Here is an 18,116-nt window from a genome sequence, read left to right as displayed (position 1 = left end):
TGACAGCCCAGTTTGACATGCTCAGCTGGCCTCATGCCATTTCTGGAATCAAGGCCTTGTCTGCATTACATGACCACAAAGAGGGGTCTTGCCAGCCCCTCGGCTTCCTATGCGTGTGCTGCCTAAGGCAGTGGGAAGTGGCGGTTTTCTGGCAATGGTCTCTTCATGGTCGGTGAGCATGGCATGGCTGGGGGAGGGAGCAGTGGGGTCTGGGGTGCAGAGAAGCCCAGCGCCTCCACCTTCCCTCCCAGCGAGGACCAGGAAACCACCCAGTTCACTGGAGAGTTGCAAACCTCACCATCTGCTGGGGCCAGGATGCTGCTGGCACACTTCCATGTGCCAGTCCTTCTAGAACCGGCTCGTGGGCCCATTTCTGTTTGCTTTCATGTGCTTTCTTCCAAATGCCTGCTATTACTTATGATCATAGAAGTCCTCATGCACGTTGATGGCAAACAACTGACGACCTTGAATCCGGCGCCCAGGAACAAACCTCTGGGAACCTCCTGGTGCCAGTCTCTCCAGATGGGTCTCTCTGACTGCACTGCATGGAACACACGCAGATAATTTTAGCAGATGCAGTCGGATTCTCTCTGCTCTTTGGCAACTGCTTTTCTCTTTCAAGAAAATGCGGGGAATGTCTTTCTGAGTCAGTAAATATAGAGCCGCGTTCAGTCGTCAACACGTATTCGTTGCATGCCTCCTCTGTCAGGCACTGATGTGTGTGTCAGATGGTGGTAAGTGCCCCAGAGAAAACGGAGGCAGAGAAGAGGGTGAGGGAGTGGAGGGGGCGCTGCAATTTTAAATAGGGGGTTTGGGGCTTCCCTGGTGGCGCAGCGGTTAAGAACCCGCCTGCCAATGCAGGGGACACGGGTTTGAGCCCTGGTCCAGGAAGATCGCTCATGCCGCGGAGCAACTAAGCCCATGCGCCACAGCTACTGAGCCCACGTGCCACAACCACTGAAGCCCGTGTGCCTAGAGCCAGTGCTCTGCAACAAAGAGAAGCCACGGCCCTGAGAAGCCCGCACACTGCAATGAAGAGTAGCCCCTGCTCGCCACAATTAGAGGAAGCCCATGCGCAGCAACAAAGACCCAATGCAGCCAAAAACAAACAAATAAATAAATAGGGGATTTGGAAGACCTCACCCAGGTGTTGAGGTGATGGTGACGAAAACGCGAAGGAGGGGTGGGAGGAGGGGATATTTGGCAAAAGAATTCCGGGCAGAGGGAACAGCAAGTACAAAGGCCCTGAGGTAGTGCCAGGCATGTCTGAGCAACAGCAAGGGGGCCTGGGTGGCTGGGGCAGAGTGACAGAAGTAACAGACGAGGCTCGGGAGGTGATGCAACAGGTTAGGTGGGGCTTCGCGGGGCGTTAGGAGGACTTGGAGAATGGGGTGGGAGGTGGGTGCAGAGAATAGAAAATGATCGTCATCATCCTGGCGAGGGAGGACGGCCTGTCTGCATGGCCTGGAGCACAGGGTGGATGTGGAGGAGGTGAGGACCTGGTGTCAGGGTACCTTTTTTTGGGGGGGGTGGTTACGCGGGTCTCTCACTGTCGTGGCCTCTCCCGTTGCGGAGCACAGGCTCCGGACACGCAGGCTCAGCAGCCATGGCTCACAGGCCCAGCCGCTCCGCGGCATGTGGGATCTTCCTGGACTGGGGCACGAACCCGTGTCCCCTGCATCGGCAGGCGGACTCTCAACCACTGCGCCACCAGGGAAGCCCCAGGGTACCTTTTGAAGGCAGAGCCAACAGGATGTGTGGTGGATTGAACAGAAGGGTTGGAAGAGACATGGCAGGATGACTCCCGGGTTTCTGGCCTGAGCAACAGGAAGGAGGAAGCTGCCCCAGGTGGACACAGGGAAGAAATCGGGAGCAGGTCTGGGACACGTGAGGTCTGAGATTCCGGCCCAGCGGCTTGATGGAGCTGTCAAGTAGGCAGGGGAGCCGTGTCATTCTTCTTCATGGATCAAGTTTAATTTCAAAATTTAATTTCTTTCTAATAGAAAAACGTCGCATGTAGGGAATTCCCTGGCGGTTCAGTGGTTAGGACTCTGCGCTTCCTCTGTAGGGGGCACGGGTTTGATCCCTCGTCAGGGAACTAAGATCCCGCAAGCCGTGTAGCGTGGCCAAAAAAAGGGAAAAAACCCCAAAACAAAAGCAACAGCAAAAAAACATTGCCTGTTCTCGGTTTAAGAAAGAGAAAGAAGAGAGACAATACAAAATCCAAACAGTCTAGAAAGCTGGACAGCTGGAGGGACAGCTCCTCAGCTCCCCAAGAGTAGCCACTACTATTGCGTGTCCTTCCGGAAACATTCCGGAGAATATGCCTCTTTTCTTTATAAAGACAATGGGATCAGACTCTAGGCTGTTCCTCACCTGCCCACCCACCTGACAGCACTATGGACCCTGGGACCCCTCACTCCCAGTGTCTTTAACTCTTCTGTTCTTTCATGGCAACCTCTTGTGTGACCCTCAGGGCACTCCTGGGTCACAGGCCCATTTTACAGATGTGGACACTGAGGCACAGATTGGGCGACACATCATCAACTAAGATCCTGAATGAACTGAGTCCTCTGGGAGTCCAGAGGGGTGACCCTTGATTCTGCCCCAGTTCGGTGGAGTGGGGACGTTGGGAAGCAGCAGTCACACCAGAGCGGGGCAGGGGTAAGACTTCACCCGGCAGTCAAGGGGAGAGGGCTCTCCCTGCAGAGGAAAGAGCACAGGCAAGGTTTGGCGGCCCTGAGGCAGGCGGTCCAGCCTGTGAGAGTGATGGTGAGGGGTCGTCACAGCTGGGGTATGGGGGTGTGGTGAGGGACCAGGAGAGAGGAAGGCAGGCCTGGTGTCAGCTAGGATCAGAGGGGCAGGAAGATGACTCCTGCAAGAACTTCAGGGCCAGATGGGGTGGGCTCTGCGTGTGTGTGTGTGTGTGTGTGTGAGAGAGAGAGAGAGCCTGTGTGTGTGTAGCAGGACGGTCCCAGAGTCTGGCCCAAACCATTGTTCCCTGGTTCTCTCATGAAAATGACGAGGACTCTGGATATTCGAAACAAGAGGATCTTATTCCATCTATTTATTTAAATTAGCAGAAGCTAGAGCCTAAGCGTCTCACTCTCAAGGCTGAGACAAATACCACACTTCCCTGGGTACCCTGGCCGCACGGGGCCCCCGACTGGGCTGGCCTTGGCCCCGGGCAAGGGCACACGACCTTTACCCACAACGAGTGGCCCGGGGTCTGGGGAGGCCCCGTTTTCTGCTCAACAGACGACAGCGCCATCTGTCATAAGCAGCCTGGCTCACGGCCACCCTGCTCGGCAGGGCACACGCGCTGGACCCTGGCAGCAGACCTGGGGCCTGTCCCAAGGCCAGGAGCTGCTGGCAGAGGCAGGCCCAGCTGCTCCATCAGAGGCGCACCCCAGCCCCTTTGGCCTCTCCCGTTATCAGCACTCGGCTGCGGGGCACGGCAGGCCAGCGGTGTGGCAGGCCAGTGGTGTGATGACCAGTGGCATGGCAGACCAGTCGCGTGGCAGGGTCAGCTGGCGGTGGCACGGCTGGCCAGTGGCCAGGCAGGAGGCAGAGACTCTGAGAGGTGCTGAGTGCAGGCAGCCTGCCGGGGATGCTGCTTGAGGCCTCGTAGGGTGATTGAGGCCCTGCTGGGTCCGGCTTTGATCAGCTGTACGGCGTCCTGAAGACAGCGGGGGTGGAAGAGGATGGGAGGGCAGAGAGTGAAAGAGGGGGCCCAGAGAGAGAAGGAACAGCTGTGTTGACGACATGCTGACTGCCTGGCGTGTGCTGCACGCTTCCGTCAGTGCTCCCATTTCCCCTCTGCAGCTGCCCTGCCAGGCGGGGGGCCGTCATTTCCATGTTCAGATGGGGAAACTGAGGCACAGACAGGTGAAATCATTTGTACACAGTCACTCAGTACACAGCAGAGGAGCCAGGGTCCAAATCAGACCGTCCAGTGAGCCGCTTAACCTCTCTAAGCCTCAGTTTCCTCGTGGCTGAAGTCGGGCGACCACGGCACCCAGCTCGTGGGGCAGTTTGGAGCGTTTAGCAGCGCACCTAACGTGCTGAGCAGAGCGCTGGCACATGCCGGGCCCGAACCAAAGAAACGCTGGTTATGATTATCACTGAGCCCTTTATATTCGTGACCTCAGTTACTCCCACGCCCCGACAAGCCCGTTGGATCCTGGTTTCCATTGTAGAAGCTCCTTTGAACGCTGACTTGTAGGAAAATTCCAGTCACGCAGCAGCAAGCCCCATTCTCCGCCCAGCCTGGACACTCTGCCTTGCGTTGGGTCATCTCCTCCGAAGAGCTCTGAAATCTGGGGGCTGGAGCTTAGGGCGCGTTCTGGGTCATGCTAAACTTTGCCATTTTCTGCTGGCATCAGCCATTTTCTCCATGTCCAGAAATCACATTCCAAAAGCATGAGCTCTAGAAGGAGGGCCTGTGGTTGCCGGGGGCGGGGGGTGGGGCGGAGGAGCATCTGTTGGGCCGTGAGAACCTTCTTTCATCCAACCTCACCAGCTGCTTGCCTCGTCCGCCCGGTGCCTCCCCTCTTCCCACCTGTCAGAAAGAGCCTGATCGCTCAGAGTGGAGGTGGGCAGACACTTCAGCTTTGGGCTCCTTAAACCTTGTGGTTCCCGGAGCACGTTCCATGTTCTGCTGGGGGGGTGGCACTTGAGGTCAGTGGTGGACATCTTGTATTTCGATGGTCCTGTATTTGTTTCATATGCATGATATTTTTTAAAACCCCAACTCTAGATCACACCCACAGTTTTATTGATCTTCTTGCTTACAGCAAGACTAGTTTTGTTTTTTTTTTTCGTGGTACGCGGGCCTCTCACCGCCGCGGCCTCCCCGCTGCGGAGCACAGGCTCCGGACGCGCAGGCTCAGCGGCCATGGCTCACGGGCCCAGCCGCTCCGCGGCACACGGGATCCTCCCGGACCGGGGCACGAACCCGCGCCCTCTGCATCGGCAGGCGGACTCCCAACCACTGCGCCACCAGGGAAGCCCCCGGCAGGACTAGTTTTTAAAAAAAAGAGAGAGAGCCAATTTAAAGAAACATATGAAGTACTCGTGGTAGCCCAAGTGGGACCCAGTTCCGGGGGAAGTTGGGACGATGGCTTATGGATGCTGACAGCTCGCGGGGGTGACAGCCCAGGGAGTGCACTTTGCTGGCTCTTTGCTGCCTGGGGCCGGCCGTGTCGCCAGGACGGAACAAACCCATCTTTGGGGATTATTTGTACCCTGTAGGGTCTAGGACCTGGGGCTCAGAGGAAGGGGATGTGGTGGCTCCAGAGTCTGGCACCAAGGGTCAGAAGCCCTCCCTGCCGTCCCACTCCCTGCCCACTGTCCACCTTCCTGAGAAGCGATCCTTCAAGTCCAGGAAGCAAGCTCAGGCTGGAGTCCCTGGGATGTGGGCCCAGGGATTACACCTCGAGCAGATTAAAAGCAGCCAGGGAGAAATCTGAGGAATTTTAATTACTGCCACACATCCCTGGAGTCCTGCAGTCCTGGTCCTGGCAGACCAAACACGCCGGCCAGCTCTGCGGGCCCGCCTTCCCCTCCACACAGCTCGCTGGGCTCCCACCGTGCGGCTGGGCTTGGGGACACTCGTGGAGGTGCTGCAGCAAAGCAGGCGGTGGCAGCTTCCTCCCTCTGGCTTCCAAGCTTGGCTGGGGATCTTGGGCTCGGGTTTTAGGAGACTGTGGCTTCGTGCTGGGGGTTTTGGGGGTCGGAGCTTCCGGCTGTCAGTAACCTGAATTGGTGTGAACAAGGAGGGCAGTTTAGTGGCTTCTGTAACTGTCCTTCCCCAGGAAAGGCCGGTGAGGGTGGACCTGACTCAGGATTCATCCAACAGATATTTATTGTCTACTATGCATCAGGCGCTGTCCTAGAGCAAGACAGACCCGGATCCCTGCCCTTGAGGAGCCTACCTGTTACAGAAGGCTGGGCCTGAGGCCATAAGCGAGCGCCGTCTCCCAGCCTTGGCCTCTCTCTGTCCCTGTGGGAGCTCTCTCCTGGGGTGGGCCTTCTCCCGCAGCTGGAGAGGAGATTAGATGCAGCCTCGGCACCAGAGAAGACGTCTTTCCCGCCAGCTCCCGTGAGAAAGATCCCGGGGATGACTCCACTTGGCTTAGCGGATGCTGGGGGACAGGTGCTGGGCCTGTAGCGCCCACGGGTGACCTGCGACCGCGGGAGGCTGCGGTGTCCTCAGGGGAGTGGCTGAGGGCTCTGCCCCATTTTGCTCATTTGGGAGGAGGTACCATTTCTCTTTGGAAGCTGCCCCTTGAGATCTGGGTTCTGCTGAAATCAGGTCCAGGAAGAGTGAGTCTGTTTCCCTTCCATCCCTGGGGAGGAGGGAATCCCCAGCCCCTGACACTGGAGCCAGGGCCCCCAGAAGCCCCCCCTAATGCTGCTGCCAGCGCTCTCTATCCCTTCCCCCCGCCCTTGTGGGTAGAGCAGACTTGGGAGGCCAGAGAAGGCTCTCAGGGGCAGCAGTGTAAAAGGTCCACAAGTTAGAGGCATATGTTGGAGTTGGGGACATTGAAGCCCAGAAAGTGGACGGCCCTGGTTTTCCTCTCACTCTTGATTCCTGAGTGTAGCCCAAGAGAAGGAGCCGGCTCCCTGCTGGGGGAGGGGGCTGGAGCCCCAGAAGGTCTGTGCTCGAGGGGACCACGAGCATCGTGGTGGCCTGCTGCCCCATTCTCAAGACAAGGAGCCCGGGGCCTGGGGGCCCTAACCCAGCCCTGCCACTTTCTCTCTTTAAGTGACCTTGGACCAGCCACTTAATCTCCTCAGTCCCCTTTTTTGTCAAGTGGGTTATTGTGTGCGGTTTTGTTAAAGTAGGTTTTAATGACCCAGGTGACACATGAATATACTTATCTTAAACATTAGAACAATTCTGATAAAGTTGAAGTTTGTGACTCCTATTTCCCTCCATCTCGTCTCCTTCCCCTCCTTGGGGGTAGCCATGGATGTTGGGTACCATGGGATATTGGGATGTGGGCGATCTCATGGTACATGTGTGTGTTTGGTGTTTTCTTGGGTATGCAAATAGCATCATACCCTGTGTGTCTTCCATGTGGCGCGGGCTCTGTGTGTCAGTGTGTACAGGTCTGCCTGGCTCTTTTGAGCCACTACGTGGTTTTCCACTGCGTAGATCTAGCACACTTTCCTCTGATGGGTGTTCAGCGTGTTTCTGACTGTGGGTTAATAGGAACAACGTTGCCCTCAACATGACTGAACTTGAACATGCCTCCCTGGTGCACACGTGTGAGTGTTGTCCCAGGGTGGACACTGAGGCATTGAATCACTAGGTATTAGGGTTTGGCAAAGATAAAATATGAGACTCTTCTGAGCACGTGGCAGGAGTAGGGTGCTACAGAAGGAGGAGAGAAGTTCATGCTTGTGTTCCCACCTTTGGATCAGACACCGTCCTAGATATTTTGTCTGCATTTTCTTACGGAGTTCTCTTTGACGTCGAAATCCCCGTTTTACAGAAGAGCAAAATGGGGCCCAGAGGGGTTAAGTAAAGCATCTGCTATCACTCAAGCTCCCAAGGGCGGGCAGGCAGGCGCCTGCCTCCCAGGTCCGGCTGGGTTCTGGGAATGGAGCATCCCTGCCCTGACCGGCCAGAGCTTGCTCTCCAAGGGGCCTGCCCACAGCAGCGCCAGTTCCCCAGGAACGCTGCCTCTATGCAGTGTGCTGGGAAGAGGGAGCTCGCCAGGAATTTCCTGGATCAGGTCCAGGGCAGACTGCTTGGATCTAAGGGTTACAGGGTGGCTGGGTCCTGCCTCCCACCCTTCTCTTCCCCCGGCATGTCCCAGCCCTGTGCATTCTTGGAATCTATAAGTTGTGCCGTGTTCTGTGGGCACCAGGAGTTTCCTTTGAAACCCCGTGGCACCAACATCTGTTAGTTCTTAGAGAACAGAAAGATTGACAAAGAACTGCTGGGGCAGGCGATGGGGAGAGATATTAAGCTCAGGGGTATGAAGTCTCAAAGACAAAGAGGAAAAACCCCAACCGAACTCCAGCCCGCTCCCCAAGGCCCTGTTTTGATGTGGGTTCCCGTCTCCGGACGCCTTATAAGGCATTGTGCCTGCAGTTCTGGGCTCTGGGCTGGTGCTGGCTGCACTCTCGGCACCCAGAGGAGCTGCCCTCTCTTCCTGGGGCCCAGCGTGGGGCAGAGGAGGGCAGTGCTGGGACTTGGGAGGGAGGCAGGTCCGGATCCTGTGGCCTGAGAGGCCACCAAGCCCGGCCACTAGGCAGGAGGCAGCCTGGCCCCAGGCTGGGCCGGGCAGAAGGTCTGGGGATCCAGGAAAGTCTTTGATGAGAAGTTGGAGCAGAGGCTGAGTCTGACTGTCCTGGAGGCCAGAGCAGAGGGGGCTGGCACCAGGGGGCCAGAGTGATGGCTGAGTGGACAAAGGGAACAGTAAGGGAGATCGCTGCATACCATGCCCCGAGTGTGGGCTTCCTGTAGGGCAGTGGCGAAGGGTAAGGGTTTTGGAGCCAGGCAGCCTGCCTTCAATCCTGGCTCTGACACTTACTAGCTGTGTGACCTTGGGCAAGTCACTTAACCTCTATGTGCCTCAGTTTTGTCATCTGTAAAGTGGGGATAATAGTGGTTCAACCTCAAAGGACTGCCCTGGGGATTAAATGCAAAGCACTAGAAATGTGCACCAGGCAGGAGAAGAGCGTGTTTCTCGGTGTCTGCAGGGGCACTTTGGGTCTGGTGAGCTTTGCCCAGCAATGTTCTGGTAGCCATTTGACAATAAGAGTCGGAGTAATAAACAGTAAATACTGTCTGTTGAGCCCCCATCGTGGTATCAGCTGTAATGCTAAGTACTTTTCGTGCAATGGCTTGCTCGATCTTTACACACACCCTGAGACAGTGTGACTGCTCTCATCCCTGTGCACAGCTGGGGAGACTGAGGCACACTGGAGATAAAGCTCCTTCCCCCAGATGACCAGCTTGTGTGATGCAGAGCTGGCATTTGAACCAAGGTCTGAGCAACGCCAGTTCCATGCCCTGCACCCTCCGTGCTAGGGTTCCCACTGGGGCTCGTGGCTGTCGAGGGGTACAAGTGCCTTCCTGCAGGATGGTCCTGAGGGCCTGGCCCCAAACCTTGCATGCAGGGCTCCCGGCTGACTCTTGGCCCTGTCCCAGATCTAGTGGGGAAGAACCGTGGGGCTTTTGAGTCCTGCAGGACAGATGGGAGTACTTGGCCCCTGACCCACTGGAGCTGCTGGCTGGGCTGTTTTCTTGCACTTCTTTAAGCGTGATTCTTGGTCCCTGGCAAGTGCCAGGACTCTTGGCCACCTCTGTCCCCATGCCCACAGGAGCCCCGATTCCACTGTACAAGCTCAGGCCAGGCATTGGAAGGAGGTGGCTCAAGTCTTGGCTCTGCTGATGATCCAGAGCCAGTCTCCTGGCCTCTTGGAGGCTCCTGCTCGTTTAAAGCCAGGGCTATTGGGAACCCTGTTCTCCGGAGGTTCTGGTGAAGATTCCAGTTGGTCGGTGCCTCATGCACCATGAGTGCTTGGTGATGTAAGTGGCTGTCATTGGCATCATTTTCCTGTCTCATTCCTTGCGGGTTGGGGCACTTTCTTTGTAGAAAAAAACAATAGCAATTATACCTCTCACTTTACAATTTGCAAATCATTTTTTTGAGCATCTGTTCCTTGAGAGATGGAAAGAGCAGGGCTGCTGTGATGATAAAGGGAGATAATATAAAGCGCCCGGCACATAGGAAATGCACAGTAAGTGTCAGTTGTCTTCTTCTTGTTGTGGTTTATCAACATGCCCATTTTACAGGTAAGTAGACTGAGGTTCGCAGAAGGCAGTGGCTGGCGCCACATCCAGGGCGAGGGCGGCCATGGACCCAGGATGTGATCCTGTGTCTGGCTCAACATTTTACGTTGCCTCTGGTGCAGTGATTCAAAGCTTGAGGACCACAGACACGGCACTCCTCAGGCCCCGGGCTGTCTGGGTCAGTGGAGGAAATGAATTGTTGCCAGAGTTGGGCACCTGCACTGCACTGTGTGTCAGTGGACCACGGTGCTGAGGAGCCTTCGATCTGTTATACAGAGCAGGGTAAGGTTTACCGGGAAGACACCAACCCCAGAACTTGCCAGAACTCTGCTTTAATATGCAGAGACATATCTTTAATATGTCAGAGAGCTGAGTCCTCTCAGCAGACAGTTCTTCTCAGAGAGCATTGAAGCCGTCATCAGAGTGATGACTGTGGCTGTGTTATACATACTGCGAGGTATCGTTATAGGGCTTCCAGACGGCTGCTTTGCTGCTGGTGACATTTGGAGTCTTTAAACTCCTCTGAGTGTGCCAGTAAAAAGATGCAGGTGCCCAAAAGTTTCCATCTCACGGGTCCTGTCGGCCTTGCCAGGGGTGGTCAGGGTGGCACAGAAGTCAGCGCCGGCTCCCAGCCTCCACAAGGCCCCAGCGCAATCAGGTGTGTCGTTTCCCTTGAAGATGGTCGTCCGCTCCTGTGAGGAAGCGCTGCCTGCCAGCCTTTCCAGGGAAGCGGCATCCGTCTTCCTCTGGCATGAAAGATCGGCTTTAATTGGCTGCTGGGGCATCCCAGCCATCTAATGATGCCAGCCGAGTGCGGCCCTTTCCTGTCACCGTCTCCCAGTTCCCCTGTCAACTCCAGCTCTGTTAACACAAACAGCCAGTTTACAAGCCCGGGAAGTGTTCGGTGATTATAATAATTGGCAGAGGAGGAGAGAGAAGACATCCTGACTCGAGGAATAAAGTAGCCTGGCTTTGAAGTCCATGGGACACCAGGAGTCTGAATGACCACATTTGAACAACCTCTAAGAAAGAGTGTGTAATGCCCTAGAACGATTTGAAAGAAGAAAGAGAACAGAGAAAACCATCTCTAATCCATAAAACGTTAGCTGTTCATCTTTAAAAAACATGCATGCAAGAGACTTATCTCCAGCTGTGTCCAATTGATAAGATCAGCTATACAAAGCATTGTTTTTCTTTTGTTAATCAAGGCGAGCTCTGGTTTTTCTTTCAAGCATCTCCAGTGCAGGATTTTTTTTCTTCTGATTTTTCAAGAAGAGGGTGTTTTTTCTTTTTCTTTATACTTTTTTTCTCTTTTTTTCAAAAGGAGAAGTTGGTGAGAGCTGCTGAGTTTGGGCTTTTTTATTGCTTGCCTTTTTGTGGTTCAAGAAGCACTGCCATAGCATCCTGTGGGCATTAAAAAAGATAAAGCAGTGTGACACCACCGCCCCCCAACCTCATCTCTCCTCCCCCAAAGAGGAGCATTTCCCAACGTGGGTTCCTCAGAACACAAATCCCATGCGATGCTTTTAAAAAACAAAACTTCATGGTCTAAATAGGTTTGAGGGATGCAGCATAAGCTACTACTTAGATATCCACAGCATCCGTTACCATAGGAAATCCTGCAGTAAGGGGTCTCGTTTACCTTTGTTTAAAACAGTCTTTTTTGATCACTTTACTCCTCCTGGCAGAATACCAATAAATACAGAAGATGGTTTGACAGGCGCTAGTCTGTTCTCCTCTGTACCTAGAGTTGTCCTACTGGGGTGGGGTCAGATAGATGGGACCTTTATTGCCATCCCAGAAAATTTCCCAGCCTCCCAGCCTGTGGACCAAGCAAACTTCCCTTGCCAGCCTGACAACACCTGAGTGGCAGCCTCACCACTGATTGCGAGCAGCTCTGCTACGTGGGATGAGATACCGGACATTTTAAACTCATGCTTGGGGACCAAGGCAAGGCGTGTGCAGGCCAGTAGCTAGAAGGTGTGTGTGTTGGGGGAGATGCAGGAGGCGTGACTGAAGGTCAGTTGAAGGCAGAGCCTATAGCTTTCTAGATATTGTGCTGAAGAGTTCGGGTTTGTGTTAAGGGAGCCCGCCCTATAGCACACCAGGTCCTCTTTATAAACCCACCAAGACAGCCCCCCTGGGACCCTCTGGTAGAGGAAGGATCCAAACTGAGGTCTCTTCTTGGGACCCACAGGGGTGGCTATGGTCCCGAGTCCATCAAGTTGGCTCAGAGGGATAGAGGAGGGACATTTTCTGATCTCATCTTTGTCTTTTTCCAGGGTGGAGGGTGGAACTCCCTTTCCGGGGGAGAAGTGTGGTCCTGTGTAATGTTTTGTGGCGGGCTATAAGCTGAGAATAACTTAGTTCCTAAAAAGCAGTGCAGTAATTAACTTTCCAAGTGTGATAGGATCTACGTAGTTGACCTAAATTCCAATCAGAACAGGGTCCCTGCTTCTTTGCGACCAGCCACACACACGTTCACAATGCCACCTTGACTGTAATGATGCCAGGTTCCTACCTGCCCCCAGTACCCCTTTAATATCCCTGCTTTTTCTTCCTATAGGAGCTCGTGGGCGAAGTTTTCAGAGAAACGCTCAGCGAGGAGGAAGAGGAAGACTTTCGGTTAGAAGGTATTGGAGTCCATTGCTTTCTTCCCAAAGGCAGTGAGGTGGGGAAGGGCCATCTGGTCTACCTCATGCCCCAAGTACCCTCCAGAAAACCTGCAGACCAGGTGGAGGAGGACAGAACTCTGACTCTCGGTGGGGGCGGGCTGGGAGTAGGTGGGGTGAGAAGCAAGAGGGAAGTGTAGCATCTCGTAGGTCCACTCCGGGAGTGGATTCAGACCACCCAGGCTCACATCCTGGCCCTGCTCCGTGTTAGCCGTGGGGTCTTGAACAGGTTGTTTGACCTCAGCTTCCCCGTTGGGGGTGATCATAGTGACCACGCATAGGCCCCTCAAGCAGAGTTAGGTATGTAGTAAGCACTGCATGAAGTAGCCCTTGTGTTTCTCTGTTTGTGTCACTCACCTGGAGCACGGGTATGCGCGCACACACGGACACCCCCAGCCCCTCCCCGCTCTCCTCGGTAGCTCTCACTCCTTTCTTTCTTCAGGGAGAAGCACTGCATTGCAGAAAGAATTAGGACACTCGAGTAGAGGGCCGGCCAGCCACTGGCATGCTGATTTGACTTTGGGAAGCCATGTACCCTTTCGGAGCCCAAGTTTCCATGTTTGTAGAATGGGAACGAGGGCCTTTTCCTGCTTGATTCCCTGAGTTGGTGAAAGGACTGGATGGGATCGGAAAGCATTTGCTGAAAGGGACAGCGTTTCCCTTTTTTACTCTGAATCATCACCGAACTGGGGCAGCCTTATGACAGTAAAGCCCTCTCTGCTGGGACCAGGACAGGCCGCTGTTAGGAGAGCTGGGTGCCCAGGGGTCTCTGGGGGGAATCTAGACCTTGGAGGGCTTGTAGGGCCTTGAGAGGAGAGGAGACTGTGCCAGGAGGTTCTGGAGCGGAGCCTGGGCCAGACCCGAGGACTGTGGCCACGTGGGGCCTGAGAGCTGTGATAAATGTAGAATCCCTGGCTCCACCCAGGCTACTGAATCCAGTCTGCCCTGCAGTAGGCTCCCCAGATAACGTGTATGCTCATTGTACTTTGAGAAGTGCTATTTTGAGAGATTCGTTCAGTAGCCCGGGAGTTGGAGGCTGACTGGAGACCCAGATATCTCTCAGACTTTGCTCAAATTCGAGCAGGTCCTGAATAGAAGGGTGTCAGACAGCTCTGTCCAGGCTCTGGGGTGTTTCCCTTGAGCATGTTTGCCTGTGGATCTGGTGGCTACACTCAGGGATTCAGTGGCTTTGATTCTCACTGTTCCCTGGGCTCCCCCGAGCCTCAGCTGTTATCCTCAGCTCCATGGAAAGATGCTGGGGCTTGGTACCTAGAGTAGATCTGGGGAGTCAGGTAAAGGTCTGCAGGATGTAGGGTCTGGAGGCTGAGGTGACCCCAGACATTGATTACATGGGCTTCGGCACTCATTCCATTTTCTATTTATTTGCTCATTCACCTGGTAACTTAGCAAGGTCATCCTCTTGTTCATCCATCCTTCTATCTATTCCGTCCACCACCTATTCACTATCCATCCAAGCACCACCCATCTATCTATCCATTCATCTATGCATCACTCACTCATCACCCACCCAATAACGCATGACCCGCCCCATCCTGCACTCATCCATCCGTTTGCTGCTCCCCCATCACCCAGCCATCACTGCCTATTCATTCATCTACATACTCTTTTGTCACCCATCCATCAGCTGGCCAGCCTTTATCTATCACCTAGCCACCCATAATCCATCCCCTGCCCGTCTCTTCATCATCCATCACTTATTCCTTAACTTGTTTAACCATCCTCCAGTTACCATCCATCTATCTCACCATCTGTCTATCTAGTCATCATTTATTGGGTCCCTGGTCACTACCCCAAATGAGGCACTTCTCTGGCCATTGAGGCTCAGTCTGAAATCATGTAATGGATTTCACATGAGGCATCTTTCCCTGCAGACATGAAATGGCCTGCCCACAGCATCCACCTCTCTCTGCTTTGTTTGATCTCTCTGTGCAGAGCATGCGCCCCGTTGTAATGAAGTAGGAAAAGCACTTGGCCTAGGCTCCCCTGCCACCTCCTCCCGTGACTTGCTGTGGCTCTTGCCCAGGCCCCTCCATCATGGGGCCCCTTCGCCCTCTGTAACGTGATGCCTGGGGATGTGGACTCTGTGGATGCTCAGAGGACGTGGGCACCTTGTAAGGAGGATGAACTGCTGTGGGGTGGTACTTACAAACGTTGGTTGAAGGATGGGGGATAAATAGGAGGTGCCCGAGGGTCCCAGCTCCTGTCGGGGAAAAGTGTGGAGATTGGTGGCACTGGGTCTATCCCTACGGCCCACCAGCTGCAGGTCGAGCTTTGAGGGCAGCCCGGGCACCTTGCCAGTCACTCATGGTGACCAGGCACAGCAGTGCCACCACTGACGAGGGGAGGGGTTGGGAGCCACTAGCCTGACTCAGTTTCCCAACTGAGGGGTTAGATCAGGTTGCTGGTGGTCAAGTTTCCAGCCCTTTTCTTCAAACAAAAGCTTACACAGAAGCACAAAAGGTAAGATAGACCAGGTTGCAGAGAGATGCGGTGTGTTATATTCAGTATGTTATCTTTTATGTAAAAAAGGGTACCAGACAATACTCTGTATTTCCTTGTATATATGAATGTATACCACATATGTATGTATACTATTGTGTAGCTAGAGGTCTAGATGGACAGAAACAGTAGTTCCTTCTGGACAGGGGAGGAAGAGACTAAAATTGGAAAGCGTGGTCAGAGGATTGTAGTATTAACTGTAATTCATGTTGTAAGTTTTACGAGAAGAATGTGATCATATATTCCTTTGAAATGAAAGACTAATAACAGAATTAAAAAGTGAAAATCATAAGTAAATAAAGCAGTAGGGTGGGACTGCTCTGGGCCTGCCTGTGTGGCCCCTGAGACTCCTTGGAGGGGGTGCTGGCCCCAGTGACCGTCTGTGGTTCTCCGGCCACCGTTGGCGCCAGGTCCGAGGCGCCCCCTCCCGCCCCAGGATGAAGGACATGGCTGTGGACGGCAGGCCACCCCACGGCTAGGCCTGGTGAGAGTAGCTCTGCCGAGTCTGGCCACAGAGAAGCGTCCACCTGGCCTGGAGCTGGGGCTGCGGGCATCCCTCAGTGCCTCGGGCCAAGGGAGAACGAGCTGAATCCTGAATCTCTTCTTTGTCTTCCTGTCGGCCAAGTTCATTGCCTCTTGGCTGGCTGGAGGGCTGTTAAGGGAAAAAAAAGGCCATCTGAGGCGTGAAGATAAAAAGAAGTCTTTTAGCCATCCCAGGAGAGGATGGCTTTAGCTCCTGCGTTGTTATGTAAAGCCGGCCCTAATCCAGCGTCTTAACTGCCTTAACTGGCCAGCTGGGAGCTCACGGGATGGGAGATTAAGGCTGGGCTTGGAGCTAGGGCTGGGGCTGTGAGCTCCTTTTGAACTGTGCAGAGAACAAAGTAAGCATGAAAAGTCCCGCGCTCCAGAGCTGGCCGGGTGTGGAGGGCGGGACCCGCGGCTTGGGGGCTGGGGGGGTGGCGGGGTGGCCAGAGGGACCTTCCTCTGCTGACCCAGCAGGGCGCTGAGGACTGGGGAGGGTCATCCCACACTTCACTCCAGTGCCCACCCGACGTCCCCACCTCCCCAGTTGGGCAGGACGACAGGTGGTGGCAGCCTGTAGCTTGTGGCCCGAGGTGGGCATTGGTGTCAGGCCTCCGGGAAGCACTGTGTCTGGGGGTGTCCTCCCGACCCAGCGAAGACTGAAGTACTGTTCCCGTCAGGAGGGAGAGACCTGTAAATGGTCGCAGGCCCCTTCTCTCCAGGTCCCCTCTGTCTCCCACTTCATGCTGTCCTCACCCCTGCCCAGCGTCTTAGCTCCCTCCCGCCTCTCACCCTCAGCCTCTGCCCTCTGAGTCTGAGTATCGTGGCTGTTTCTTGTCTTTTGACCTCTTTGCTTGGAGGTGACAGCGGGCAGAGTGCAACCAGCTTGGCATCTTCCATAGAAAGTTGACTCCACAGAACCCAGTCCTGCCTTCATTAAGGACCAAAAGCCCCTGAGTCAGGCGGCCCTTCCCACTGGGGCCAGGCCCTCCCTCCAGGCTCCCAGGGCTGCTGCCAGGCAGGCCTCCATTTGGCCCAAGGCGGGTTTCGCCTGGCAGTGTCCGTGGGGTCTCTGCTTCCCTGGCCCTGGTCCTGCCGAGCAGAGCAGTGGTGTTGGAACTGAGACCCGGACGGCTGAGCAGCCCCACTGTGAGTTCAGGGCCTGTCCCAGTCTGCGTGGCTCGAACTTTGTCTCCCTGCACCCCCGTCGGAGTGCATGAGAGGCACCCTTCTCCCTTTATTCTGAAGTCAGACCCCAGATCCAGCCTGGCTTTACCACCACTCACTGTGTGACCTTGGGAGAGTCACTTGACTTCTCTGTGCTTCAGTTTCTTGTTGGGGCCCGTCATAGTATTCCTTCCTCAGAGTTCCTGTGCAGATGGCGAGGTTATATAAGCCCCGAGAACAGCCCTGGTTCAGCGTATGCCCGTGTCTGTGAGCTGTCCTGACTCTTGTCTCGTGGATTCCTCTTTCTTGAGGAGGAGCCAACTGGTGTTTGTAATTATTTACTCGTCCAGATCAAAGAAGGCCTATTTTCAAAGCTTCTTTAATCCTATTAGGCTCTCTGAGTGTCTCCTATCACTCTCAGTGCGCAGCATAGCCTGGCATGCCATAAGTGCTCAATAAATACAGATCTTCCTTGACTTATGATGGGGTTACGCCCCAATAAACCCACTGTAAGTTGAAAATATCGTTAGTCAAAAATGCACTGCGTACAGCTGATCTACTGAACATCATAGCTTAGCCTTGCCCACTTTACATTAGCCTACACTTGGGCAAAATCATCTAACACAAAACCTATTTGTAATCAAGTCTTGAATAGCTCCTGTCCCTTATTGAATGCTGTACTGGAAGTGAAAAACAGAATGTCTGTCTGGGTACAGAATGGTTGTACGTGTATGGATTGTTGACCCTCGTGCTCGTGTGGCTGACTGGGAGCTGGGACCCACTGCTGCTGCCCAGCCTCACTAGAGGGGTCGTACCGCGCGTATCGCCGGCGCGGGAAAAGATTCAGATTTGAAATTCGGAGTACAGTTTCTACTGATTGTGTATCATTTTTGCACCATTGTAAAGTTGAAAAATTGTCAGTGGAGGGGACTGACTGTGCTCACAAGAAGAATGAAGCCAACACCATGAAAGTCACTGGAGTCAGGCCCCCAGGCAGGCCCCATGTGCCCCCCTCCAGTCCATCCAGGCTCCCAGGTACGAGATGTCAACCATTCAGAGAGCAGAGGAGCCCTTGGGAGGCCGTTAGTCCCCTTCCTTTGCGGTAAGAGATCTGAGGCCCAGAGAGGGGATGTGACCTGTCCAAGGTCACACAGCAGACTGAGGACAGTCTCTTCCTCGCTCAGCAAGTATTTACTGAGTACCTGCTGCAGGTGTGGGGCCTTGCTGGGCTCTGGGTTCGAGCCACCCATGAGGTTGGCAGACATTGCTGTCAGGGTGTCAACAGGGGGGAGGCAGGGTAGTGGATAAATAAGCCAGGGAGTGAGCACACAAGTCTCTGGGAGTGACGCTCTGTGAAGAGGTGACACCCAGGGAAGGGTGGAGTGTGACAGGCCTCTCTGAGGAGGTGACATTTCAGCGGA

The 18,116-nt window shown here is 54.5% G+C and overlaps 1 protein-coding gene across 1 annotated transcript in view; it reads left to right on the top strand.

Moving 5' to 3' along the window:
- Positions 1-18,116, top strand: part of NKD1 (NKD inhibitor of WNT signaling pathway 1) — a gene marked incomplete at both ends in the record, with an annotated part of 85,511 nt that overhangs the window by 44,460 nt on the left and 22,935 nt on the right. The window contains one exon of the mRNA XM_079723435.1: positions 12,381-12,447. Within this exon, the coding sequence (XP_079579561.1) occupies positions 12,381-12,447 (67 nt within the window). The remainder of the gene's footprint in view (positions 1-12,380; positions 12,448-18,116) is intronic.

Source organism: Hyperoodon ampullatus, assembly GCF_949752795.1.
Source record: "Hyperoodon ampullatus genome assembly, chromosome: 18".
NCBI lineage: Eukaryota > Metazoa > Chordata > Mammalia > Artiodactyla > Ziphiidae > Hyperoodon > Hyperoodon ampullatus.
This window is presented reverse-complemented; position numbering and strand designations above follow the sequence as displayed.